General features: G+C 45.4%; 1 protein-coding gene across 3 annotated transcripts in view; it reads right to left on the reverse strand.

Annotated features, from left to right (window-relative positions):
• The window catches only part of GRAMD2B (GRAM domain containing 2B), a 157775-nt gene that overhangs the window by 47202 nt on the left and 82923 nt on the right, over positions 1 to 27650 (reverse strand). For all 3 annotated transcript variants that reach the window (XM_033928988.1, XM_033928990.1, XM_033928989.1), the window contains exons 7-9: positions 12829 to 12900; positions 5590 to 5667; positions 4506 to 4617 (exon numbers count right to left, since the gene is read on the reverse strand). In XM_033928988.1, the coding sequence (XP_033784879.1) occupies positions 4506 to 4617; positions 5590 to 5667; positions 12829 to 12900 (262 nt within the window). The remainder of the gene's footprint in view (positions 1 to 4505; positions 4618 to 5589; positions 5668 to 12828; positions 12901 to 27650) is intronic.

A 27650-nucleotide genomic window follows, 5' to 3' on the forward strand; every position in this document is an offset into this window, starting at 1 on the left:
TATTCCTGTTTTGCATCCCTCACCGCCTTGTGACATTTCTTCTGATCATCTTTATGTTTGTTCCAGGCTTCGGTTGTCTTTATGTATTTCCATTTTTTGAAAGAGTCCTTCTTTTCTTTTATGGCTTCCTTCACCTGTTTGGTAAGCCATGCCGGTTCTCTTTTGCTCTTTGATCTCCGATCTTTGGAAATCCTCGGAATGTAGAGATCTTGTGCTTCTGTGATAGTATTTTTCAGTAGGGACCATGCCTGATCTACCGTTTCAAGTTTGTCCACCTTCTTTTCGAGTCGTTTTTCTACCATGGCTCTCATGTGATCGTATTTACCCTTTTTAAAGTTCAAGGTGGTGGTTAAGGTTTTGGCATGTTTCCCTTTCCCGATGTCAAGTTTAAAGTTAATTACATTGTGATCACTCGTTCCCAGTGGAACCATGACTTCCACTTCTGTTATCGGTCCCGTGAGGCCATTTAGGACCAAGTCCAAGGTGGCGTTGCCTCTTGTCGGCTCTTTTACCATTTGTTCCAGGAAGCAATCCCCTAGCACCTCCAGGAACTTGGCCTCCTTGCCGCAGTTGGAGGTTGCTAGTTTCCAGTCTATCCCTGGGAAATTGAAGTCTCCCAATATAATTATATTGCCTGTCTTGCATTCTTGTTTGATTTCCTCCATCATTTCTGAGTCAGTTTCCTCCGCCTGTCCTGGGGGACGATAGTAAAGGGCAATTTTCGTATCTGCGCCATATTGACCAGGAATCTTGATCCAGAGTGACTCAAGCTTCTCTTTCATTTCTGTTGTAACCATTTCAACAGACTCTATTCCCTCCTTAACATATAGTGCAATACCTCCACCTTTCTGCCCTACTCGATCTCTTCTATACAGCTTGTATCCCTGTAGTACTGTGTCCCATTTGTTTTCTTCATTCCACCATGTTTCTGTTATGCCAATGATATCCAATATGTCATGTCTTGCTATTGTCTCTAGTTCCCCCATTTTGTTACCTAGACTTCTAGCATTCGTATACATACATCTAAGTTCCCTTCGTGTTACCTTTTTGGACCTTCTACTCTTGGCCGTCCCTGTAGTTCCAATTACGGTATCCTTTACTGCTCCTGTGTTATCACCCTTGTTTGCTGTGTGGTCGTCCCCTCCTGTGTCTGAATTGTCCCTTCCTGCTTTTTCTCCCTTATTTGCCGTGAGGTCGTCTTCTCTTGTGTAGGAGTAGTTTTCCTTGGCTTCTTCGTCGGGGCATCCTGCTATCCGTGCCATCGACCGGTGGTCGACTGTCGGCTTTCCCCTATCTTTCAGTTTAAAGCCTTCTCGATTGCCTTCTTCATGTTGCCTGCCAAAACTCTTGCTCCTTCTTTGTTGAGGTGTAGTCCGTCCCTTCTGTAGTACTTGCTTTTTCCCCAGAACGCCGTCCAGTTGCGCACGAAGTCGAAGCCTTCTTCTTCGCACCATCGTCTCATCCAGGCGTTGATTACTTGCAATTCCCCTTGTCTCTTTCCATCCGCTCTTGGTACTGGGAGGATCTCAGAGAAGGCCTTTGACAGTGTTTCACACAGACGTCTACTAAATAAACTGAGTGTCCATGGGATGGGTCCCAAAGTGACAGGCTGGGTCAGGGACTGGTTGAGAGGAAGGTGACAGAGGGTAGTGTGATCAAAGGAGATTGCTCTGAGGTAAGGGATGTTACCAGTGGTGTTCCTCAAGGTTCTGTTCTTGGGCCTGTTCTTTTTAACATTTTTATAAATGATATTGCTGAAGGATTGTCAGGTAATATTTGCCTCTTTGCGGATGATACCAAAATCTGCAATAGAGCAGACATGCCGGATGGTGTGAATATATCATATCAAAGCAGAACAAAACATTGATAAATTCAAGAGTAGTTTAAAATGCTTTCTTTTTAAGGATGCCTACGATTGATTTATCCTTTCTACTATTTTATTCCTTTAATTGAAACCCCCCCCCCACACACTTCTCCCTTTGTTTCTCCCTTTTTGGTTCTCTTTTCTTTAGAAATTGTAGTTCTCCCCTTTTTTCCCCTGTCTTTTACCTTCCAAATGTCAAGTTTGTTTAGGTCTTGTTTGTTATTGATGTAAGTACCCCATTTTATATTTTAATGTACAACGCTTCAAATTTTATGATTAGCATTTAATCAAATTTTAATAAAACTATGAATAAAATAAAGAAAGACCTGGTGAAGCTTGAAGAAAGGTCTATAATTTGGTAGCTAAAATTTAATGCTAAGAATTGCAAGGTCATGCATTTGGGCTGCAAAACTCTGAGGGAACAGTACAGATTAAGGAGTGAAGAGCTTATGTGCAATACAGAAGAGCGGGACTTCGGTGTGATTGTATGTGGCCAAACAGGTTGAAAAGGTGACGGCGAAACTAGGAGGATGCTAGGTTGCATAGGGAGAGGTAAGGCCACTAGGAAAAAGGAGTTATTGATGCCTCTGTATAAGACTCTGGCGAGACCTCATTTAGAATATTGTGCACAATTCTGAAGGCCGCACCTTCAAAAAGATATAAAAAGGATGGAGTTGGTCCAGAGGAAGGCTACTAAAATGGTGTGTGGTCTTTGTGATACAGCATATAAGGACAGACTTAAAGATCTCAATCTGTATACTTTGGAGGAAAGGCAGGAGAGGGGAGATATGATAGAAACTTTAAATACCTACATAATATAAATGAGTCGAGTCTTTTTCATTTGAAAGGAAACTCTGCAATGAGAGGGCATAGGATGAAGTTAAGAGGTGATAGGCTCCAGAGTAATCTGATGAAATACTTTTTTACAGACAGGGTGGTAGATGCATGGAACAGTCTCCCGGAAGAAGTGGCGGAATCAAAGACTGTGTTTGAATTCAAGAGGGCCTAGGATAGGCACGTGGGATCTCTGAGAGAGAGAGAGAAAGAGATAATAGTTACTGTGGATGAGCAGACTAGATGGGCCATTTAGCCTTTATCTGAAGTCATGTTTCTATGAAAGACATGAGTGTCACTTCCAGTGTCCGTAATTTTCCTCTTCTCTGCCCCCGCATGAAACTCATCTTATTTTCCCTAGCTTGGGGCTGTGTCTGGAGGACCTCTGAGCATACATGAACGTCGATGTGATGACATCATGCGCATGCTTGGAGGTCCTCCAGTCATGGCCCCGATCTCAGGGAAAATGAGATGTGGTTTGTGTGGGGAGGAGCAAAGCTGGGAGTGGAGCGGGGCAGGGTTGTGGATGTGCCACAGAAAAACATTTGACCCATTAGTGTGCCGGAGCAAAAAAAAAAAAAAAAAGTTTGTGGGACACTGCTTTAGAGAATAGATTCTCTGGGCACCTAAATGGAGGGGCCCTGTTGTAGAATTTCTTCTTAAAGTAGAAATGCCTGCTTAGATTTTATCCCTCTTCCCAGTTCTGTCCCTTCCTTGCACAGGCTGCTTAGTGATTTAAATGGCCCATTTTTTTCTGTATAAGGTATGTAAATGCACATAAGAAAAGTTGTGCGCTCACCAGCTGCTGGTAAATGCACAACTTGCACTAAGTATCAAGCTGTATGTTTTTATATTCAGTAGACTCTCAGTTAATTGGCACCCATGGAGATTTATAATGCCGGATAAATATAATTTCTGTTTGCTTGAGAGTTACTATTAAAAATAGGCCTAACTAATACTATATCCCATACAATTCCATACTATAAACTGTTCCAGACAAACTGCCGAACATGTGCAGTATTTCTCTGATTTTTTTTTTCTGGTTGTTGAGAGTTCTGGTTAATTGAGTTCCGGTTAACGGAGTTTCTGGTTGTTGAGAGTTCTGGTTAATTGAGTTCCGGTTAACGGAGTCTACCGTATACTGTCAAAACCTGGATTGGGCTATGACTCATTCGCTTCCACCCTCTCTTTTTACAAAACCGTAGTTTGGATTTCAGCACCGGTCGCAACAGTAACAGCTCTGATGTTCATAGAATTCCTACGGACATCAGCGCTGGCTCACCACAAACAGAGTTAAGTATTCAGATAACTGGAGGATCAGCTACATAAAAAGTTAATTTTCTGAATAATTTGTCAGAACACTCCAAAATCTTTAAATTTATTCTTTGTAATTCAACAGAATTAAAAAAAAAAAGAAAAAAGAAAGATAGATATAGCATTACAAACATTTTGTCTGTCCATCTTGGGGCAAAATAACTCTCTGAAGAGTTAATAGAATGGGTCCAAATTTTTCAAGGAGGAAAATACAAGGCAAGAGAGGCACAGAGTTAAAAAAATGGGTCAGATAAGACTGAGGATTCCAGAGAAAGTGCTTCCAAAATGACCCAATGCATTTCAACTGAAAAAGGTAGTTCTAGGGTTACAGCATAAAAACATTGATACACAGCATTAGGAACTGTTTCTTTCAAAATTCTTCTCCCCTCTCCTTGTCAGATACATCATATATATAAGAAGAGGGGATAGAAATAATTCCATGAGCCAAGCTTTACATACTTTTCCAAATATAAAGCAATTCCTCTAGACCGACCTTGGGAGTTCTCCGATTCTGGAGTCTGAGAACCTGTGCTGCTATATTCTTCCATCTCTGCCCTTCGATGCCGTACCATGCCATCCAAATCCGTGAAATCCATATTAAAATCCTTAAGATCAAAGATAAGTGAAGATAGAAAACAGATTGAAAATTTAGAGCAAGTGTATATCATCTGCTCCCAACCTCTGAAGAGCCAGTTCTGGATGAACAACTTAAAAGGACTTCCAAAACTATCTAATAAAATTTCCTGCTAACAGATTTGGTGTTATATACATTTTTAAATTAGTGACTAGGGCTCTTCAGATTAATGGTCTCCTCTATAAAATGGGTAAGAAACTACCCCCCCCCTTTAACAAAACTGCAAAACCAGTTTTTAGCGCAGGCGTGCTGAATGCTCTGTGCTGCTCCTGATGCTCACAGAAACTCTATGACATCATTAGTGACATGGCAGAGGGAAAGCCCCAGCGGGTAAGGCTGCACAGCAGCCCATTCAGAGTGCTTCCACCGGTTTTGAGGCAGTCAGTGGTATTCAAAGGGATGGGAGGGATGAATAGGTATAACATGATGGGAGGGTCGGTGGGGTTCCAGTGTACAAAGGGATGGGAGGGAGGGATCTTAACAAAGGCTTATTTTCAGGGTAGGCCTCATTTTTCAGGGAAACATGGTAGGCATCCATCAAAATAGTTTGATCAACGATGCCTGTAATGTTGGCACACAACTGTATGTTGCATTTCGCAGAATATCAAGGCGGCTCATGACAGTCATAAATCAAATTCAGAGACATTAAAAAGCATTTCCATTAAATATGACATCAGTTGCAACACGTTATCAGCTTACAATAGAGCAATGCACTGCTGTAACATTTCTGTTTGCACATTAAACAGATGTTATCAACACATTCCTTGTTCGTGAAATGCGTTCAAGAAGTGGTGTCAGCAGGACTTGCATCAGATTCATAGTTACTATCCAGTGGTTTACTTGTATATAATTAAGAATTAACAAAGTCACAGGTGGGAAAACACGCATATGTCAGTCATGCTCGTCTGCCCTATTGCACATACAAATACCATAAAGTACTTACCAAAGGCAAGCTGATGGGGCGCTCTGCCCTGAAGCTGTTTTCAAGAGATGGGTTGGGACTGTTTCCAACACTTCCATTCTGAATATATATATATAAAAAATGCATACAGCATTAATTTAGGTGTAGGGACCCTTTAAATTCTTCACTATTCAATCTATATCCATTATCCATTAAATTATGTATGTTTAGTTGCAATCCACCTTGTTTAAAGGCAGAATGTAAATAAAGCACAGTTACTTACCGTAACAGGTATTATCCAGGGACAGCAGGCAGATATTCTTAACGCATGGGTGACGTCACCGACGGAGCCCCGGTACGGACACTTTTTACTAGAAAGTTCTAGTTGGCCGCACCGCGCATGCGCGAGTGCCTTCCCGCCCGACGGAGGAGTGCATGGTCCCCAGTTAAGATAAGCCAGCTAAGAAGCCAACCCGGGGAGGTGGGTGGGACGTAAGAATATCTGCCTGCTGTCCCTGGATAACACCTGTTACGGTAAGTAACTGTGCTTTATCCCAGGACAAGCAGGCAGCATATTCTTAACGCATGGGTGACCTCCAAGCTAACAGAGAGGGAGGAGGGATGGTTGGCCATTAGGAAAATAAATTGTGTAACACAGATTGGCCGAAGTGCCCATCCCGTCTGGAGAAGGTATCCAGACAGTAGTGAGTAGTGAACGTGTGAACTGAGGACCAAGTGGCAGCCTTGCAGATTTCCTCGATGGGCGTGGAACGGAGGAAAGCCACAGAAGCAGCCATAGCTCTGACCCTGTGGGCCGTGACAGCACCTTCCAGTGAGAGACCAGCCCGAGCATAACAGAACGCAATGCAGGCAGCAAGCCAGTTGGAAAGCGTCCGTTTAGAGACAAGACGACTTAGACGGTTAGGGTCGAAGGACAAAAAGAGCTGAGGAGACGAGCGGTGAGCCCTGGTACGGTCAAGGTAGTAAGCAAGGGCACGCTTACAGTCCAGCGTGTGCAATGCCTGTTCCCCAGGATGAGAATGGGGTTTAGGGAAAAAGACAGGCAACACAATGGACTGGTTGAGATGAAAGTCTGAGACCACCTTGGGGAGGAATTTTGGATGGGTACGCAGAACCACCTTGTCATGGTGAAAAACAGTGAAAGGTGGGTCAGCAACCAGTGCATGCAGCTCACTAACCCTCCTGGCAGAGGTGATGGCAATGAGGAAAAGCACCTTCCATGTAAGAAATTTGAGTGAAGTTGTGGCAAGAGGCTCAAACGAAGGTTTCATGAGTGCTGATAAAACCACATTCAGGTCCCTGACGACTGGAGGAGGCTTCAGAGGTGGTTTGACATTGAAGAGGCCTCTCATGAACCGGGAAACCAGGGGATGAGCCATAAGAGGTTTTCCGAGGATAGGCTCATGAAACGCAGTGATGGCACTGAGGTGGACTCTGATTGAGGTTGACTTGAGGCCAGCGTCGGAGAGAGCGAGCAAATAGTCCAGTACAGTTTCCACCGCCAATGAGGTGGGATCGTGATGATGAAGCAGACACCAAGAGGAGAATTGGGTCCACTTCTGATGGTAACATTGGAGGGTGGCCGGTTTCCTGGAGGCATCCAGAATACGACGGACAGGCTGAGACAGATTCTCTGGAGAGGTCAGCCCGAGAGAAACCAAGCTGTCAGGTGGAGCGAGGACAGATTGGGATGTAGTAGAGACTGATGCTGCTGTGTAAGTAGAGTAGGAAACACAGGAAGAGGAATGGGCTCCCTGGAGCTGAGCTGGAGCAGGAGGGAGAACCAGTGTTGGCGAGGCCATCGAGGAGCGATGAGAATCATGGTGGCCCTGTCCCTGCAGAGTTTGGATAACGTCCGCAACATCAGAGGCAGTGGAAGAAAGGCATAGAGGAACCGATCCGTCCAGTCGAGCAGGAATGCATCCGGGGCCAGACGATGAGGAGAGAAGAGTCTGGAACAGAACCGGGGCAGCTGATGGTTGTGAGGAGCTGCAAAGAGGTCCACCTGAGGAGTGCCCCAGCGAGCAAAGATGGAGCGGAGTGTGGGAGGATCCAGAGTCCACTCGTGAGGTTGAAGGATGCGGCTGAGATTGTCGGCCAGGGAGTTCTGTTCACCCTGGATATAGACAGCCTTGAGGAAGAGACTGTGGGCCGTGGCCCAGGTCCAGATGCGGATGGCCTCCTGACAGAGGAGGGGAGATCCGGTGCCGCCTTGCTTGTTTATGTAGTACATGGCGACTTGGTTGTCTGTGCATAGGAGAAGAACCTGAGGGTAGAGTAGGTGCTGGAAGGCTGTGAGAGCATAGAACATGGCTCTGAGTTCCAGGAAATTGATGTGATGTTGACGCTCCTGAGGGGTCCAGAGTCCCTGGGTGCGAAGATCTCCCAGGTGAGCTCCCCACGCATAAGGGGAGGCATCTGTGGTTATGATCATGGAGTGAGGGGGTAGATGAAAGAGTAGACCCCTGGAAAGATTGGAGGAGTTCAACCACCATTGAAGAGATTGCTGAAGAGACGATGTCACAGAGATGGGATGAGAAAGAGGATCGGTGGTCTGTGACCATTGGTTGGCTAAAGTCCATTGAGGTGTCCTGAGGTGGAGTCGCGCCAGAGGAAGTACATGGACCGTCGAGGCCATGTGGCCCAGGAGGATCATCATCTGCCGAGCTGGAATGGAGTGATGAAGGAGCACCTGACGGCAGAGGTGGAGCAGGATTCGATGGCGGTCGGAGGGGAGAAATGCCCTCATTAGAGTGGTGTCGAGAACTGCTCCAATGAACTGAAGTCGCTGTGTGGGAAGCAGATGCGACTTGGGGTAGTTGATCTTGAACCCCAGGAGATGGAGGAACGAGATGGTGTGTTGAGTGGCTTGTAGCACAAGCGGAGACGTAGGTGCTTTCACCAGCCAATCGTCCAAGTAGGGGAACACCTGAAGGTCATGAAACCTGAGGAAGGCCGCCACCACAATAAGGCACTTGGTGAACACCCTGGGTGATGATGCGAGGCCAAAGGGTAGCACTTTGTACTGATAGTGATGGTGCCATATCTGAAACCGTAGATAGCGACGTGAAGTCTGATTGATTGGGATGCGAGTGTAGGCCTCCTTGAGGTCTAGGGAGCATAGCCAGTCATGGTGAGAGAGAAGCGGGTAAAGCGTGGCCAGGGAGAGCATTCTGAACTTCTCTTTGACCAGACACTTGTTGAGGTCCCGGAGATCGAGGATGGGACGAAGGTCTCCTGTTTTTTTGGGAACCTGGAAGTAGCGGGAGTAGAATCCCTGACCCCTTTGGTCCGGAGGCACCTCTTCGATGGCATTGAGAAGAAGGAGGGATTGGACCTCCCTCAGGAGGAGGGGGGTTTGGGAGGAGTGAGAAGCAGACTCTACGGGAGGATGGTCTGGTAGAAGAGTCTGGAAGTTGAGAGAGTAGCCGTGGCGAATGATGTTGAGGACCCACTGGTCCGAAGTGATGACCTCCCAACGGCTGAGGAAAAGTTGAAGACGTCCTCCGATAGGTTGAGGGAGAGGTAGCGACGGGGGGAGACTGGCTATGCTCTGGAGAAAGGAGTCAAAAGGGTTGAGATGGTTTTGATGAAGGAAGAGGCTTGGCAGGCTGAGTCTGCGGGCGAGCCTGAGGCTGATGCTGGTGGCGAGGACGGCGAGACTGTTGTTGAGGTGGGTTGAGAGGTCTGGCCGAGAACCTGCGTTGGTAAGAAGACTGTGGTCTGTAGGGGCGAGTAGGCGGAGTCTTTTTTTTAGGTTTGATCAGAGTGTCCCACCTGGTCTCATGTGCGGAGAGCTTCTGGGTTGTTGAGTCTAGGGACTCTCCGAAGAGTTCATCACCCAGACAAGGTGTGTTAGCCAGGCGGTCCTGGTGGTGAATGTCTAGGTCAGAGACTCTCAGCATAGCCACCGCCATGGCAGATGCGCGAGAGGTCAGCTCAAACGAGTCGTAGATGGAGCGAACCATGAACTTCCTGAGTTGGAAGAGGCTGGAAATTTGCTGCTGGAAAAGAGGGACCTTACGTTCAGGAAGATATTTCTGTAAGGAGGAGAGCTGTTGCACCAGATGCTTCATGTAGAAGGAGAAGTGGAAGGTGTAATTGTTTGCTCTATTGGCTAGCATGGCATTTTGGAAAAGGCGCTTACCAAATTTATCCATAGTTTTTCCCTCTCTGCCAGGAGGGGTGGAGGCATATACACTGGAACCCTGAGATTTTTTAAAAGTAGATTCCACTAGGAGGGATTCGTGGGGCAATTGAGGTTTGTCAAACCCTGGGATTGGAATAACCCGGTACAAGCTATCCAATTTGCGGGGGGCCCCGGGAACAGTGAGGGGGGTCTCCCAGTTTTTATAGAAAGTTTCCCGTAAGATGTCGTGGACGGGCAACTTTAGAAATTCCTTGAGAGGTTGCTCAAAGTCTAGGGCATCGAGAAAAGCCTGAGACTTTTTAGAGTCGGACTCTAAGGGGATGGAAAGAGCTGCTGACATCTCCCTAAGGAAGTTGGAGAAAGAGGATTGCTCTGGTTTTGAGACTGTGTCGGTCATGGAGGGTTCTTCGTCGGTTGACAAAGCGTCCTCTTCGGTACCGTGTGGGGAGTCTTCCCACAAGTCTGGGTCTCTAACGTCAGGGTGTGCACGTTTGGACATCGGTGTAGAGGGCTCGGCATGGCGGGTCTTTGAGAGAGATTTGCCTGAGCGCACCGAGGCGGTACCGGGTGAGGAAGAGCGATGTCGTTCCCGGGACCGGGCAGGACCGGCAGCAGCACAGGTATGCGCTGTAGGTGTTTCAGCCAAGAGCACCGGCATGGATGTATTAATCGGTACTGAGGGGGTCGACACCGATGGGATAGTGCGAGGCTCGGACCGGTCCTGTACCGGAAGGTGCGGCGCCAGCAACGCCGGCAACAGTTGTTGGAGTTGTTGCTGCAGCTGCTCCTGTAACTGTGTTTGGAGTATGGCCGCGATGCGGTCATCCAGGGGAGGCACCGGTACCGCTCTACGCTCCGGCGAAGAGACGGCCGATGATGAGGCACTCACCGATATCGGAGCGGAGCGTTTGCGGGGTCGGTGCAGTGCCGGGAGGGCCGGTGTCGCAACCGTGGCAGGAGGGCGCTCGAGGGAAGTGGAAGGCTTCTTAGCCGGCTTACCTGGGCCCAACGACCCTGAGGAAGGGTCCGGTGGTGTCGACGTTGTCGGTGCCGACTTTTGGGGTGCCGTCGACGTCGTAGCAGGTTCCATGGCAGATCCGGTACCGAACAAAATATTTTGCTGGATCTGCCTATTTTTCAATGTGCGCTTTTTAAGTGTAGCACAGCGGGTGCAGGTGTCAGCCCGATGCTCTGGACCCAAGCACTGCAGGCACCAATTGTGCGGGTCGGTGAGAGAGATCGGGCGTGCACACCGGTGGCACTTCTTAAAGCCCGGTTGAGGGGGCATGAAGGGAAACACGGCCTCCGCAAAATCAAAGCCGGAGGCCTGTATGGTGACAACAGGCCCCGCCGGGGCCGGCTCGAAAAAATAAAGAAAACTCGACGAGTTTTTTTTTTTTTTTTTAAAGAAAATTAAAGGAATCCGAAGGGAAAAAAAGAAGAAAATCGAAAAAATTACGCGAGCAGGAAGGCAAACTAAATAATTTCAACAGCCGTTGAAACACATGCGACTTCTTCGCTCCGCGGAAACAAAGAAACTGGGGACCACGCACTCCTCCGTCGGGCGGGAAGGCACTCGCGCATGCTAGAACTTTCTAGTAAAAAGTGTCCGTACCGGGGCTCCGTCGGTGACGTCACCCATGCGTTAAGAATATGCTGCCTGCTTGTCCTGGGATAATAAACTATATACCTCCCCAGCTACACCACTGATAGGAATACACTGGAGGGAAAAAAATTCTAAAGTTTGTTTAGCAGAAAGGGATCTAGAAACCAAACAGAAATCAGCTGTTGATATTAAAGAAAGCTTTCCCCCCTATGCCAAAAAAGATGCTAACTACTGAGGAAAGTTCAACATGGTATGTCAACTTAAGGAAAAGGAGAGGAGACAAGATCATCCTGGAAAGAAGCATAGGCTAGCCATTGGTTCTCAGATACCCAGCACAGTCCTTGTATCTCTACCTTTAACTACGCCTTGCACCTCCCACCTACCTGCCTCTCCTACCTATCTGCACCTCCTTCCTACCTGCACTGATTGACTTGTTTATAACTTCGCTATCTCCTTCTTGCCTGCTCCCGACTTGCTAAGCTATATTGATTGACTGACTTATTTGTAACTTCGCTGTCGATGTACAGTCTCTTGTCATGTAAACCGCTTTGAACTATTCTGGTACTGCGGTATACAAAAATAAAGTTATTATTATTATTATTACAGTGCAAGAATGCATTGGAAATACATCAAGACCTTAAGGTATCCAAACAGGTAGAAAGGGCAATGGTTAAAGCCAGAAAGATGCTTGGTGCATAGAGGAATGGCTAGCAGGAAAAGGAAGTGATATTGCAGTGGTCTCAAACTCGCAGCCCGCCAGGTACTATTTTGAGGCCCTCGTGCTAAAAAGTGTCCGGTAACCATTGGAGGCAGTGCAGCTTGTGCATGTGTCCGGTAATGGAGGAGGTGAGAGCTGAAGGCAGTTGTGGACGTAACCACTGGACATTAAGGCACAAGTTTTCCATAAAGAATCATTATTTATAATAGTGAGGAACTCAAAATAGTTGGTCCAAAATCTTTTCTCTTGCAGTCGATACTTTGATAGTTTTACACTTTTCTGCATGTTGCACTGCTTTCATCCCCAAAAATAGTTCTAAGTCTAAGAGAACACAAAAAAACAAAAGTTGGGAAAGTTGCAGTCCCACAAGACCTTCATAAGTGAAAGTTGCCATTCCAAACTTTTATAGCCTTATTACCTGTTATTTGTAACCCCACTTTTGGTACATTTTAGCTCAGAGGGTCACATTTACTTTCCAGATGGGAGAGGTAAAGGAGGAGAGTTTAAGTGAAGCTGAAAGCTGCCCAACAATTAACAGTGCACCAAAAGTAGAAAAAGAAGTACTGAACACCCTGGAAAGTTGGAAAAAAGTATACCTTTGTTGCAAATGACGGGGCGTGGAGGGTAAAAAGAGAAAGAAAAGCAGCCAGATGGCATGCATTGTGCCAGAGGGCAATCCAGCAAAGGGCTGCTGAACTGTGTGGCTTCCTGCCAGCAAGAAAGCTTATCTTTACAAGAATCTATTTGTTCCACAAGCTACAGCAGACCACACCATAAATGACTTACCTCTAGATGTTTACAGACTGACTTTAACAACTTGTATGTTGCATCTCTGGAGAGCAATGAGACAAACATGTGCTGCAAAACAAAGCAATTACTTAGAGAGTTGCACGGGGACAGAAATCCCACCCGTCCCCGCCAAAGTCCCACCGGTCCCCACCCGTCCCCGTGAGGACTACCACCCGTCCCCGCGAGGAATCCCTCCGTCCCCACCTGTCCCCGCGAGGAATCCCCTCCGTCCCTGCCCGTCCCCGCGAGGAATCCCCTACGTCCCCGCGAGGAATCCCCTACATCCCCACCCATCCCTATAAACTACAGAAATAATTATTTCATTTAATTATGCTACTGAATTAAAGGCTCTGGTAGAAACCCATTTAAAAATAAGCAAAAAGACTATTAATTTGGAAATATTAATTGGGAAGAATACATACTTTGTAAACGGGTTTCTACCAGAGCCTCTAATGTTTATAAATTTTTATCAACACAACTAATATACTACTTTATCCTTAAGCAAAAAAAAAAAAAAAAGAATTTTTTTCCTACCTTTGTTGCCTGGTTTCTGCTTTCTTCATGTTCTCATTCAATTCCTTCCATCCACTGCCTCTCTTCTCTCTGTGTCTTCCATTTGCTCTGTTACTGTGCCTCTCCCTTTCTCCCCCCTCCCAAATTGGTCTGGCACCCATCTTTTTCCCTCCGCTCCCCCCATAGTCTGGCACCTCTGTCTTCTTCCCTGCCAGCGTCTTCTCCCCATTCCCTCTTCCCCATTTCCTTTCAGTGTCCTTCTCCCCCACCATCTTCCCCATGTCCTGTCAGGCAGCATCCTTCTCCCCCCTCTGCCTTCCCCATGTCCTTTCAGCATCCTTCTCCCCCCTTCTGTCTTCCCCATGTCCTTTCAGCGGCCTTCTCCCCCCCTCTGTCTTCCCCATGTCCTTTCAGCGGCCTTCTCCCCCCCTGTTTTCCCCATGTCCTTTCAGTGGCATTCTCCACCCCTTTGTCTTCCCCAGTGCTTTCAGGGTCCTTCTCCCCCCCTCTGTCTTCCTCATGTGCTTTCAGCATCCTTCCCCCCCCTCCTCCCATTTACCCCATGTCCTTTCAGCGTTCTTCTCCACCCCTTTGTCTTCCCCAGTACTTTCAGCGGCCTTCTCCCCCCTTAAGCGTCTTTTCTTCTCCACTCCACCTTTCCTCCCTCCCTTTGTGGCGCTTTCGCACCCGACCGACAACAGAACAGGCCCGGTCGGACAAATCTCCCTGTCCTGTAGCCGCGAATCTAAATTACCTTCTAACAGCAGCTGGAGTAGTGAAGCTGCTGTAAGAGGTAATTTAGATTCGCGGCTACAGGGCAGGGAGATTTGTCGGCCGGGCCTGTTGTCGGTCGATCGGGGGACCTGACCGGCTGTGCACATTCTCCGGGGCGGACCGCCCCCTCCCCCCTCTTTCGTACGCCATTGCCTTCTTCCTACCTGCCCTGCCGCACACAGCCGACCGGAAGTCTTCCTGATGTCAGCGCTGACGTCGGAGGAAGGGAGGGCTTTGCTTAAGCCCTCCCTCCGACGTCAGCGCTGACATCGGGAAGACTTCTGTTCGTCTGTGTGCTGCGACAGGGCAGGTAAGGAGGAGGAGACTACCCTCGCGGCTCGAGTGCACTGCGATCCAACCCCGCAGGAACCCCGCGACCCTCGGAGGCATCCCCATGGGATCCCCGCGACCCTAGGGGGCGTCCCCACGGGATCCCCGCGACCCTAAGGGGCGTCCCCACGGGATCCCCGTGACCCAAAGGGGGAACCCGCGGGATCCCCGCGGGATTCCCGTCATCCCCGTCCCGTGCAGCTCTCTAATTACTATTTGAGGAAAATATTGCAACTAGAATATTCAGCCTTTTGCTCTGTTACAGAGCTAGCCATCTATTGAACATAGTAACATAGTAGATGACGGCAGATAAAGACCCGAATGGTCCATCCAGTCTGCCCAACCTGATTGAATTTAAAATTTTTTTTTTTTTCTTCTTAGCTATTTCTGGGCAAGAATCCAAAGCTTTACCCGGTACTATGCTTGGGTTCCAACTGCCGAAATCTCTGTTAAGACTTACTCCAGCCCATCTACACCCTCCCAGCCATTGAAGCCCTCCCCTGCCCATCCTCCACCAAACGGCCATACACAGACACAGACCGTGCAAGTCTGCCCAGTAACTGGCCTAGTTCAATATTTAATATTATTTTCTGAAGCTGTCTATAAGAACACCCTGCCTCTAAAACTCCACACTAGTAAATAACAAGGGGACAATTTTTTTCCCGTCTCTGCAGAAATTCAATTTCCCCATCCCCGTGAGTTTTGCTGCTATCCCTGTTCATGCCACATTCCTGTAAGCTCTGCCTTAACCACATAAGCCTCGAACACTTATGATTTTAAAGTGTTTGAGACTTGTGCAGATGAGGACAGAGCTTGCAGGAATGGGGCAGGGACATTAAAAGAACTTGCGGAGACAGGAAAATGAGTTCCTGCGGGGACGAGTAAAAAATTTGTCCCCATGTCATTCTCTACTCCACACACTCTGATCAAAAGCTCTGGAGCATTATGATCCAAATAGTAATGCATAAAGGTTAGAAAATTAATTTCTAGGATATCCTGGCAATCATAAATCCGTACCCTCCCTGCATCATTATCACATTATACAATATATAACACATCGCAGCATGGTTCTCTGCAACATTCCCTGTGTTAATAGAAATCATTAGGTAGTTTGAACAGAGCAGGATTAGACATTTGAACAAGGCTGCAGTAATCTTATATGGCTGAATAATCCTTTTGTAATTAAAAAAATATAGAGTAGTAGACCCAAATGAAACACACTGAACTGCAATGTTTACACAACAATATAAGTTATTAGATTAACAATGATAGAGATATATTAGTGATTAGCGGAAACCCTCAGTTATCAGAGACATTGCAAGGAATCAGTGTTCTTTTCCATAGCAAAGCTCCTTTTGTTTGACCTCCCCAAAGAGCTTACAGTCAATAATACATCAACAGGCTTCTCACTAATATGTACAAAATAAAGTGCTACAAAACTTTTTATATATATCCACAGCAATCAAATTTCTCTACACTCTAGGACAGAGGGCTTCCACTAATCACCAATATATCTTTATCATTGTTATTCTAGTACAGCAGACTCAGTTAACTGGCACTGGATAAATGCTGTTTCTGGTTACTTGAGAGTTACTATTAAAAATAGGCCTATTACTATATCCCATACCATAAACTGTTCCAGATAAACTACTGGACATGTGGTAGGCAAAGCGTGGGCATAGTCAGGTGTGGCATGCCAAATTTACACTTAAAATTTCTACTAGAAATTAATTTTCATCTTTATTTAAAGTATTACAGTATTTCTTAGATTTTTTTTTCTGGGTGTTTGAGAGTTCTGGTTAATTGAGTTCTGATTAACAGAGAGTCGGTAAACATTGGAGTTCACTGTGTTTCATTTGGATCCACAAATATTGAACTAGGCTTTGGATTCTCGCCCAGAAATAGCTAAGAAGAAAAAAAAAAAAAATTTTAAATTGAATCAGGTTGGGCAGACTGGATGGACCATTCGGGTCTTTATCTGCTGTCATCTACTATGTTACTATGTTACAACTCACATTTTTTTTTTTTAAATTACAAAAGAATGAATTGATTTCAAATATAGTATTAAGCACAGAAAAGCAAATTAAACCAGACAAATTTACAAAGCCAAGGTATGGTAAATCCATACTTTAACAAAGTTTAAGCAAAGGTAAAAAGAATAATTACAATAGTGAAATTAGCTCAAGTCCTCTACAGTGGTGCCTCGCATAACGGACGCCTCGCACAGCGAACGCTGCGCACAACGAACTTTATGTCTTGATTCGTACAACGAACTTCGTTTCACACAACGAAGTCGCCCGAGCTGCATCCTTCCGCGCAGGCACTGCGCTTAACTGCCCTCTCTCCGCCTGGCTCCCTCTTGCCCCCCCGACTCCCCGACACGATCGGGGCAAGAGGGAGCTCAAGCCCTCTTGCCCCCCCGACTCCCCGACACGATCGGGGCAAGAGGGAGCCCAAGCCCTCTTGCCCCCCCGCCTCCCCGACACGATCGGGGCAAGAGGGAGCTCAAGCCCTCTTGCCCCCCCGACTCCCCGACACGAACGGGCCAGGAGGGAGCCCAAGTCCTCCTGGCCACGGCGACCCCCTAACCCCACCCTGCACTACATTACGGGCAGGAGGGATCCCAGGCCCTCCTGCTCTCGACGCAAACCCCCCCTCCCCCCAACGACCGCCCCCCCCAAGAACCTCCGACCGCCCCTCAGCCGACCCGCGACCCCCCTGGCCGACCCCCACGACACCCCCAACCCCCTTCCCCGTACCTTTCTGTAGTTGGCCGGACAGACAGGAGCCAAACCCGCCTGTCCGGCAGGCAGCCAACGACGGAATGAGGCCGGATTGGCCCATCCGTCCCAAAGCTCCGCCTACTGGTGGGGCCTAAGGCGCCTGGGCCAATCAGAATAGGCCCGGGAGCCTTAGGTCCCTCCTGGGGGCGGGGCCTGAGGCACATGGGCCCAACCCGACCATGTGCCTCAGGCCCTGCCCCCAGGAGGGACCTAAGGCTCCCGGGCCTATTCTGATTGGCCCAGGCGCCTTAGGCCCCACCAGTAGGCGGAGCTTTGGGACGGATGGGCCAATCCGGCCTCATTCCGTCGTTGGCTGCCTGCCGGACAGGCGGGTTTGGCTCCCGTCTGTCCGGCCAACTACAGAAAGGTACGGGGAAGGGGGTTGGGGGTGTCGTGGGGGTCGGCCAGGGGGGTCGCGGGTCGGCTGGGGGGGCGGTCGGAGGTTCTTGGGGGGGGGCGGTCGTTGGGGGGAGGGGGGGTTTGCGTCGAGGGCAGGAGGGCCTGGGATCCCTCCTGCCCGTAATGTAGTGCAGGGTGGGGTTAGGGGGTCGCCGTGGCCAGGAGGACTTGGGCTCCCTCCTGGCCCGATCGTGTCGGGGAGTTGGGGAATCGGCGGGGCAAGAGGGCTCGGGCTCCCTCTTGCCCCGATCGTGTCGGGGAGTCGGGGGGGGGCAAGAGGGCTTGGGCTCCCTCTTGCCCCGATCGTGTCGGGGAGTCGGGGGGGCAAGAGGGCTTGGGCTCCCTCTTGCCCCGATCGTGTCGGGGAGTCGGGGGGGCAAGAGGGCTTGGGCTCCCTCTTGCCCCGATCGTGTCAGGGAGTCGGGGGGCAAGAGGGCTTGGGCTCCCTCTTGCCCCGATCGTGTCGGGGAGTCGGGGGGGGGCAAGAGGGCTTGGGCTCCCTCTTGCCCCGATCGTGTCGGGGAGTCGGGGGGGCAAGAGGGCTTGGGCTCCCTCTTGCCCCGATCGTGTCGGGGAGTCGGGGGGCAAGAGGGCTTGGGCTCCCTCTTGCCCCGATCGTGTCGGGGAGTCGGGGGGGCAAGAGGGCTTGAGCTCCCTCTTGCCCCGATCGTGTCGGGGGTGCCAGGGACCACACGGAGTCACCCACCGTACCACCCGATTCGGGTAAGCGCAGGTATCGGTGGGTGGCTTATTTGCGGGGGGGTGCCTTATTTTACATTTTTTTCTAAAAAGGGGGGGCTGTCTTATTTGATGGCCCTGCCTTATCATCGGGGAAACACGGTAGAAAAAAAAAAAAAATGAACAGTTAAGTCCCAGTTTTTGCCGCTGAGACTCTGCCCTCTCTCACTGTAAAATTAGACTCTACTTAGTCTGTCTTTAAATTTAAAAAATGTGTGTTGTTTTAAAAAACAATTATGTTTTTAGATGTATCTAAATAAAAATAATAACCAAAAATTTATCTTTTTTTATGTCATCTTAGCATATTTTATGCTGCAGAACGAATTATTTTTTTTTACATGTATTCTTATGGGAAAACGCGTTTCACATAACGAACGTTTCGCATAACAAACTTGCTCCTGGAACCAATTAAGTTCGTTGTGTGAGGCACCACTGTATTTGGATCCAAGAAGGTTTACACTGGCGAACTAAAGGAAAAGTATAATCTATACAACAAAAGTTAAGCTATCGTCTATATGGCAGGAACGGAGTTACGTATTTTATTTTATAGAGCTCAAGATTTATCTTTATCCAAACGGGACAAAGCCAAGAAATTAGTTAATTGTTGAGGATCAATGATGACATATTTAGTTGAATTGTAATGAACAATGCACTTACAAGGGTGCCATAGATAGAATGTAGTTCCTAATAAGATGACCCCATGGTCTTAAAAGAAGAAACCCATGTCTACGTTTTTGTGTTTCTTTTGAAATATCAGGGAACATTTGGATTTTACAACCAAGAAATTCTGTTTATTTTTAAGAAATAGTCTCAATAGTCATGGTTTGTCAATAGCTAACATTATGACCAATGTTGCTGGTGTTGCCACCTCCGTATCCAACTTCTCCAAAATCTCAGAAACATTCAACACTTGTCGTTCAGCGGATTCAGCTTGTTGTTGTTGGGATGGAATCTTACTAGGAAGATGGTACACTTGGGAAAATGGTGGAAGATTTTCCTCTGCAACTTTTAAGATTTCTAGTAAATATCTCCTGAGCATGTTTCTAGCTGTAACCATTATTCTCTTTGAAAGTTTATCATATCCGGAGCATCGATGAGTCCTCTACAGAGGACACCCCCCTTCACCCAACATCCGGTATAAGTGGGAATATTGTTTTGTGGCATCATCCACTTCAACTAGTAAATAGATGTTTACTGATATACCTAAACCACTTGAATTTACTAGTGTAGTGGATAAACAAGCACTAGCTGTAGAAAAACAGGATATTACTCTAAAGGATCTTTGGTTAGGTATTTCTAGAGTGGAGGTGTTTCTCAGAGAATCAATGAAACAAACATCTGATTTCTCACAATCTGTGGCTCAAAAGTTTGAGAATGTGGACGCAAATTTAAATTGTTTGGAAACTAGATTAGGTGTGATTGAAACGCAAAGTAACACATTGCAAGCTGTTTCACTATCTGCTGTAAAAGATTCCACGTCAATGCATTTAAAAATGGAAATGTTAGAAAATATGCATCAGGGGAAGAATCTCCGCTTGGTTAATTTCCCAGTAACTCATCTGTTATTGCCACAAATATTGTTAAGAAAGTATTTCAAGGAGATACTGGGATTACCCAATGCGGATAGCTTTCCAATAAACAACTGTTATTACATTCCCCAGAAGAAAAAGGAAACTGTACAGGATGTGGACCATCTGGTAACAGATGATTACATTACATTACATTAGGGATTTCTATTCCGCCATTACCTTGCGGTTCAAGGCGGATGTTAACTTAACAGAGTTTTTAGAAGATTCTCAAGATGTTATTCAGACTCGATCCACAATGATCTTAACATGTATGAGTGAGACAGATAAAATGTTGTTAATGAAACTTTACTTTAAAAATAGACTGACCAAGTTCTGTGGGGATTTGGTTAGTATATTGTCTCAAGAGCTACTCAGCTTAGAAGGAAAGAATTTCTGAAATTGAGAAATAGAGTATTAGCACTTGAAGCATCATTTTATTTAAAGTTTCCTTGTAAATGTTTGGTTAAGACACAAGATACTGAATTTGTTTTTTGGGATCCCATTCAATTGCAACAATTTTTGTTAGCTCGTGAACAGAAGTGAGATTTCTCTTTCTTTTTCTCTTTTCTCGTTTTCATTCATTCTTTATTCAAGTTTCAAGTTTATTAAATTTTGATTTTACGCAATATCCAATATTTCAAAGCGTATTACATAAATGTAAAAGCCAGGGATGACAAATACAAATACAAATAAGACTATTACATTGACAAATCATTATATTCTATTAATACAAACTGAAACAAGTAGGTAAAATGGAGAAATACGATTTATACAATTTATAAAATTAAAAAAAAAAAAAAAAAAAGAAAAACATTTAAGGTTTGTACATTAGGGTAGGGTCAATTTAGAAAAAGAAAGAAAATTATGAAGAAAATTAATTGATAGAAAGAGCTTCAGTTATTTTAAAATGATTCATGGAAAGAGGCAATGTTAGGAATAATTGATCTGTTTAAAAGTAGATAATTTTAATATTTCAAAGTATATAGTTTTAATATGAAGGATAAATAAAGATCCAAATTAGTTATTAATGATCTTTTGAATGAAGGGAAAAAAGAGGATTAAAATTAAAAATTATGAAAGAACTTCTAGTTTCCATGTTGATGTCCTACTAATTTGATTCTTTAGATAATAGTTACAGTGTTTATTACAATTATTTATCTATGTATTGAATGCATCTTTATAAAGAATGCTTTTCAAATCGCGTTTAAATTTGACCAGTGATAGTTCGCTACGTAGATAAGTTGGTAAATTGTTCCACAATTGGGGTGCTTGTACTGAAAATATAGTTGCTCTTCTTGTCCCAATTATTTTTAAAGAAGGGATGGTTGAGAAAATAGGGTAGGTAAGTCCATGTCCTAAATTTAGTAGGGAATGATTTGGGTTCTTTGGAACTCAACTCATTTCTTTGTTTTTTCCTTAAATTTAGTTGATAAATGAGCAACATGTCTTCCCCGTTTAGTGGGCTTGTAAAGGATTGTTTGGTGTATGATATGTTATTGAAATATTTGTATGGAAACCCTTTTTTTCTTGATATCTTTATGATATTGTAAATGTATTAAATTTAAAAAAAAAAAAAAAGAAAGAGCTAACGTTATGACCAATGTTGCTGGTGTTGCCACCTCCTTATCCAACTTCTCTAAAATCTCAGAAACATTCAACACTTGTTGTTCAGCGGATTCAGCTTGTTGTTGTTGGGATGGAATCTTACTAGGAAGATGGTACACTTGGGAAAATGGTGGAAGATTTTCCTCTGCAACTTTTAAGATTTCTAGTAAATATCTCCTGAGCATGTTTCTAGGTGTAACCATTATTCTCTTGGAAAGTTTATCAGTCTCAAATTATTATTAGGTGCTTGATTCTCTAATGACTCTACTTTTCTTCTAAGATTCATGTTGTCTTTAATTAGAATTTCCTGCATTTGTTAACTGATGCCATATCCTGCTCAGTTTTTTGAAATGAGGTTTTAGAAACATATCCACCTTTATTTTTTCCAGCTGTTCTGAATACTGAAACAATTTTTTTTCAAATTTTCTAGAGATTGAGACTAATTGTCTTTCCAAAATTTGCTATCAGATCCCATAGGGATTCTAGAGTCACCTCAGCAGGCCTATCCCAAAAGGAAACTTGTATTTGAGTGCACAGTCGCTCACCTTGCTTAAGAGTTCTTGGTTTTGTTCCCTATGGGTCAAACCATCTCATGACACTATAATTGTCCCAGAATCCTCTTCATAGAGTCCCTGGACCGGGATCTCCATTTCCATACTCCTTGATGTTATGCTGCTTGCCTCTGGAAATAGGATCGCCCCTAACTTCGGGGTTTCCTCATCCCTGGCAGAACTGGTGGTGGAGGCGGTGCTCTAACCTCTGGACTGAGAGTGGTGTCAGGCCCTAGAGGAATACCTTCAGTTTCACCAATCCTCAGCGGGCTAATGTCCGGAGTTATCGCCGCTGCTCCCTGCATCCGCCTGAGCAACTCCTCGATGTTGCCAAGCGTCGGCACTCCAGAGCACCACGAGGCGCCAGCAGTGCTCCGGCCTCTCCTTTTCGGCATCACGTCCCCAAAAAACATAGTTTACTGGGAACACAAAGTTGCCAGCTTAAGAAACAGGTAACAGGAAAGCGTAATTCGGATGCATGTATAGACAGCAGCCATCTTGGATGATATGAGGCAATCTTATAAGAATATTCTTGATTGAAGTTCAGACTTAAAAACTACTACTAGGAATATCCATCGCTGTACGCACTATATGCAGGGATTTTCTCAGTCCCTAGTGGTCTCACAATCTTAAGTATTTTGTAAACCACCCAGAACTGCAAGGAAGTTGTGATATACAAATGATTTGTTAAGTTACAATCTCTCCTGCTGCATCAGGACAATTCAATAATGTTGCATTCCTCTGTAAACTAAAACAATGAATGTAAATATTTTCATTAAATCAATTAAAACAACCTTAATTCTTACTCACTTCTCTTGTTGCCGTTACCAGTTCATCAGACCTCTTGAGCACAAATGAGTATTGAATGATACCACCATGTGATTAGTTTCTATCTTTAAAATCATGCCAGCGCCATTCTTAGCCAAGGTCTGATGAACTGGTAACGACAGCAAGAGAAGTAAGTAAGAATTAAGGTTGTTTAATTGGTTTAATGAAAATATTTGCATTCTTTTTTTAATCTACAGAGGAATGTAACGTTATTGAATTAGCTGCCAAAGAATTGCCCTGATGCAACGGGAGAGATTGTAACACTGCAAAAAAGCCAACAGCGTTGGTCACAGCGTGGCAGCGTTCTACAGCACAGCTCATTCCTTAAACAGCCGATGAAAGCTAATGACAGATAAACAATTCAACTGCTATGAATTTCGAAGTTGCTGGTTTATGATTTTATGACCTGCTGAGGCTATCATAAATAAGTCCTTGAATTGACTGTATGATAAGAGAATATCCCCATAGACCTATGAATATCAGTTTACAAGAAGTCTGAGCACAATATAATTAAGCAAGAGAAAATAAGAAAAAAAAAAAAAAAATCAAAGATATTAAAATTATTTGACGAACAAGAAGGGTGTTTTTTTTTTGTTTGTTTTTACCTATGATTTGATTGGGAGCGAGTGAATTGATCACACTTGAAACCCAGCTAGGTTAATTGCTCCATTCTGAGGCTTTTTCACCCCCTTACAATCATAACAACACTGTTTAGACTTTATAAATGAGTGACAGCAGTAATGTAATGAAAAGATATCTCAGCAGTATATAATTTCACGGTGGGCATTTCTTCATTTATATTATACACAAACATACCAATACATACTTATACACAAACAATACTTATATACAAACATACCAATTTTATTTCTCTCCCTCCCCCCCCCCACTTTTTTTCCCTCTCTCATTATTTTGTTTCTTAATTGAGATGCTGGATAAAATTAGTTACTGTTACTTACTTTCAGTGGGTCTGTCTGTTTCATTGTTTATTGTAGTTAACATATGTTACAAAAACTATGGCCTCCTTTTACGAAACTGCGATAGCAGTTTCTAGCGCAGGGAGCCACACTGAATGGCCCGCACTGCTCCCGACGCTCATAGAGTTTCTATGAGCGTCGGGAGCAGCGCGGGCCATTCAGCGCGACTCTCTGTGCTAGAAACTGCTATCGGCAGTGTCATAAAAGAGGGGGTAATTATGAGCAATTATGTTCTATGTCATTTTTCTAGTAATGCTTTTTAAATTACTGTTTAATTGTTCTTTGTTCTATCAATTTTCTCTTAAAGTACCTCTATGATCTGAGGAAGAACAGGTTGGGTTACCTTCAAAAGTTTATTAAACTACATTGCTAGTCCAATAAAAAAAAGGTATTTTTTTTTCCTTTATGTGTTTGCTTTATTTCTACATATTACCACGAAAAAGAATGTATGACGGTGAGGACGAATAGCTAGGAGAACGTGTTAAAACCACAATAACAATTCTTACAAAATCTAGGATGTGGTAGTTTCAGTGAGCTGAGAACAGAACTTTCAACTAAAGAATATCTACCTGGGTAGCAAATGTTTGAACAGCGATTCTTAGAAAACCAAAACATGAACGGAAGTAGCTTTTTGCAAAATGTAGAGCTCTTGTTCTCAAGCTGCTGCATATATGATCCACATATATGATCATGTGACACTTTTATTAAAATTTGAACACCTGTTGCCTTTTTCAGCATGTATGCAATTAAAATGTTGACAGTTTATAAAGGTTTGCAAGCTTCTGTTCCTGATTACATTGCCAAATTATTGTTACCATATCATCCTTCACGTTGCCTTCATTCCTCTTAAAAATCCCCTCTGCACCTGCCCCTTCCTTCCATATTTAGACATTACTCAAGAAATAATATTTGCTGTGGAATTCATTACCTCTTGATTTAAAACTGGAACCATCCTACACGACTTCTAAAAAATTACTCAAAACCTGGATCTTGCAAGAAACAGTTTTTCCCTTCTTTCCCTTCTCCTTTTTCCTTATAGTTCTATCTTAAGCCTTTTATTTGAAAACCACTTTGTAGCTAACTTTGGTGAAGGGCAGCATATCAAGTAGTTATACAGAGGGGGACAAAAAGAATCCCTCTGCCTATCTTAAAGGGAAAGAGGTCCCCATATGTCCACCTCACAAAGTCATCTAATGGTTAAACCTCTGACTAGAGAATGACACGGTGGCGGTTTACCCGCGGCCACCGCATTTCACCGAGGGTAACCCGCCGAAACGGGGAACGAAAAATAGCAGTCGCTGCGGGGACAAGGCTGTTCACCGCCCGTGGAGCGGTGAATGGTCTTGTCCCCGCAGTGAGGCATGAAGGATCGCGCGGTCCCCGCAGCCCACACCCGCCTGCCCAATCGATCCTAGTGTTTAGCCAGCTCTCTCCCTTCTCCTCACCTTAGTATGTAGGCTTTCTTTTTCGGCGACCCGCATGCTATCAAAGAGCTGCGCACCCGGTGCTGCTCAGTTTCGATCTTCTGCTCTGATGCAACCGGAAACAGGAAGTTGCAGCAGAGCAGAAGATTGAATACTGAGGAGCCACGCGTGCACGGCTCTTTGGGAAAGCGTGCAGGTCGCCGAAAAAGAAAACCTACAATCTAAGGTGAGGAGAAGAGAGAGAGCTGGCTAAACAGAAGGACCAATTGGGCAGGCGGGTGGTGGCTGCGGGGACCGTGCGATCGCTCATGTTCCCGGCTCAAACTGGAAGGAGGGAGTGAAAGGGAAAAGGATTATGGGCCAAGGGGATGAAGACGGAAGAAAAATCCACAGCAGGAAAGAAAGGGAAGGACAGGCAGGTGAGCCAGATGCTAGAAGCAGGGGGGGGGGGGAAGAAAGAGGGAAAAAAGCTAGATGGGGTTGAAAAGAAGAGACACATTAGTATGGAAGAGGAAGATAGGGGAAATCTGGACACAGGAAGGTAACAGAAAGAGGGGAAATTATGTGCATGGGGCATAGGGACAGAGACAAAGGAGACATGCCATGGGGATGGTATATGGACACTTGGGGGGGGGGGCAATGGCAGATACATAGGGGAGATATTAGAAATGGGGAAAATAGGAGCACAGAAGTGAGATGGTTTGTGGGGATGGGACAGGGACCGAGCTCGCAGGCTCCAGTGGCTTGCACAAATTACATTGTAACGTGCCATGAAAATAAGAGGGAGGAAGGTAGATAGATAGTAACATAGTAACATAGTAGATGACGGCAGATAAAGACCCGAATGGTCTATCCAGTCTGCCCAACCTGATTGAATTTAAATTTTTTTTTTTTCTTCTTAGCTATTTCTGGGCAAGAATCCAAAGCTTTACCCGGTACTATGCTTGGGTTCCAACTGCCGAAATCTCTGTTAAGACTTACTCCAGCCCATCTACACCCTCCCAGCCATTGAAGCCCTCCCCTGCCCATCCTCCACCAAACGGCCATACACAGACACAGACCGTGCAAGTCTGCCCAGTAACTGGCCTAGTTCAATATTTAATATTATTTTCTGAAGCTGTCTATAAGAACACCCTGCCTCTAAAACTCCACACTAGTAAATAACAGGCCACGCGAGAGGAGCTGAAGGGTAGTAGAAAGGAACAGATGGTAAAGGAGGGAGGGAAGGGTGGTGGTGGAAAGGAATAGGACAGACATTGAAGGAGGGTGGAGAGGAACAGACCCTGAAGGGAAATGTGGAAGACAGAGTGGGAAGAAGACAGATGCCAGACTATGGGGGAACGGAGGGAAGAAGATGGGTGCTAGACCAATTGGGGGGGGGGGGTGAAGGGAGAGGCACAGTAACAGCAAATGGAAGACGCAGAGAGAAGACACACAGTGGATGGAAGGAGTTGAATGAGAAGATGTGGAAAGCAGAAACCAGACAACAAAGGTAGAAAATTTTTATTTATTTATTTTTTGCGTTAGGATAAAGTAGTATATTAGTTGTGTTGATAAAAATTTATAAACAAAGCCCTGCCAGCTGAACATCTCTTTCTCTAGTTCAGCAGCAGGAACTTTGATTTATAAGAAAGGAATAAGCTAAATATTACAGTACTAAGGCTTATATGGATGCAGCAGGGACGGTGACGGGGCGGTGAATGGGATGGCAATGGCGGTGGCGGGGCGGTGAAAGGGATGGCGGTGACGGTGACGGGGCAGTGAAGGGAACGGCGGTGATGGGGTGGTGCAGAGGATGGTGGGCCAGGGACGGGGCGGTGGCGGGGACAGATTTTTTCCCCGTGTCATTCTCTACCTCCGACTTCAACTTGAAACCAACAACAACAACAACAAAAAAAGCCTTATATACACTCCAACAGCGCGTCCAGAGATTTATGGTGTCTTCCAGATGTACAAAATTATAAAGGGGATGGAACCCCTCTCGTATGTGAACATAAGAACATAAGAAGTTGCCTCCGCTGAGGCAGACCATAGGTCCATCCTGCTCATCCTGCTGTGGAAAGACTAAAAAGGTTAGGGCTCTTCAGCTTGGAAAAGAGATAGCTGAAGGGAAGATATGATTGAAGTCTACAAAATCCTGAGTGGTGTATGATGGCTACAAAATCCTGAGTGGTGTAGAACGAGCAGAAGTGGATAGATTTTTTACTCCATCAAAAATTACAAAGACTAGGGGACATACGAAGTTACAGGGAAATATTTTTAAACAAATAGGAGGAAATATTTTTTTACTCAGGGAATAGTTAAGCTCTAAACGCGTTGCCAGAGGTTG

The sequence above is a fragment of the Geotrypetes seraphini genome, chromosome 1, assembly GCF_902459505.1.
Source record: "Geotrypetes seraphini chromosome 1, aGeoSer1.1, whole genome shotgun sequence".
NCBI classification, from domain to species: domain Eukaryota; kingdom Metazoa; phylum Chordata; class Amphibia; order Gymnophiona; family Dermophiidae; genus Geotrypetes; species Geotrypetes seraphini.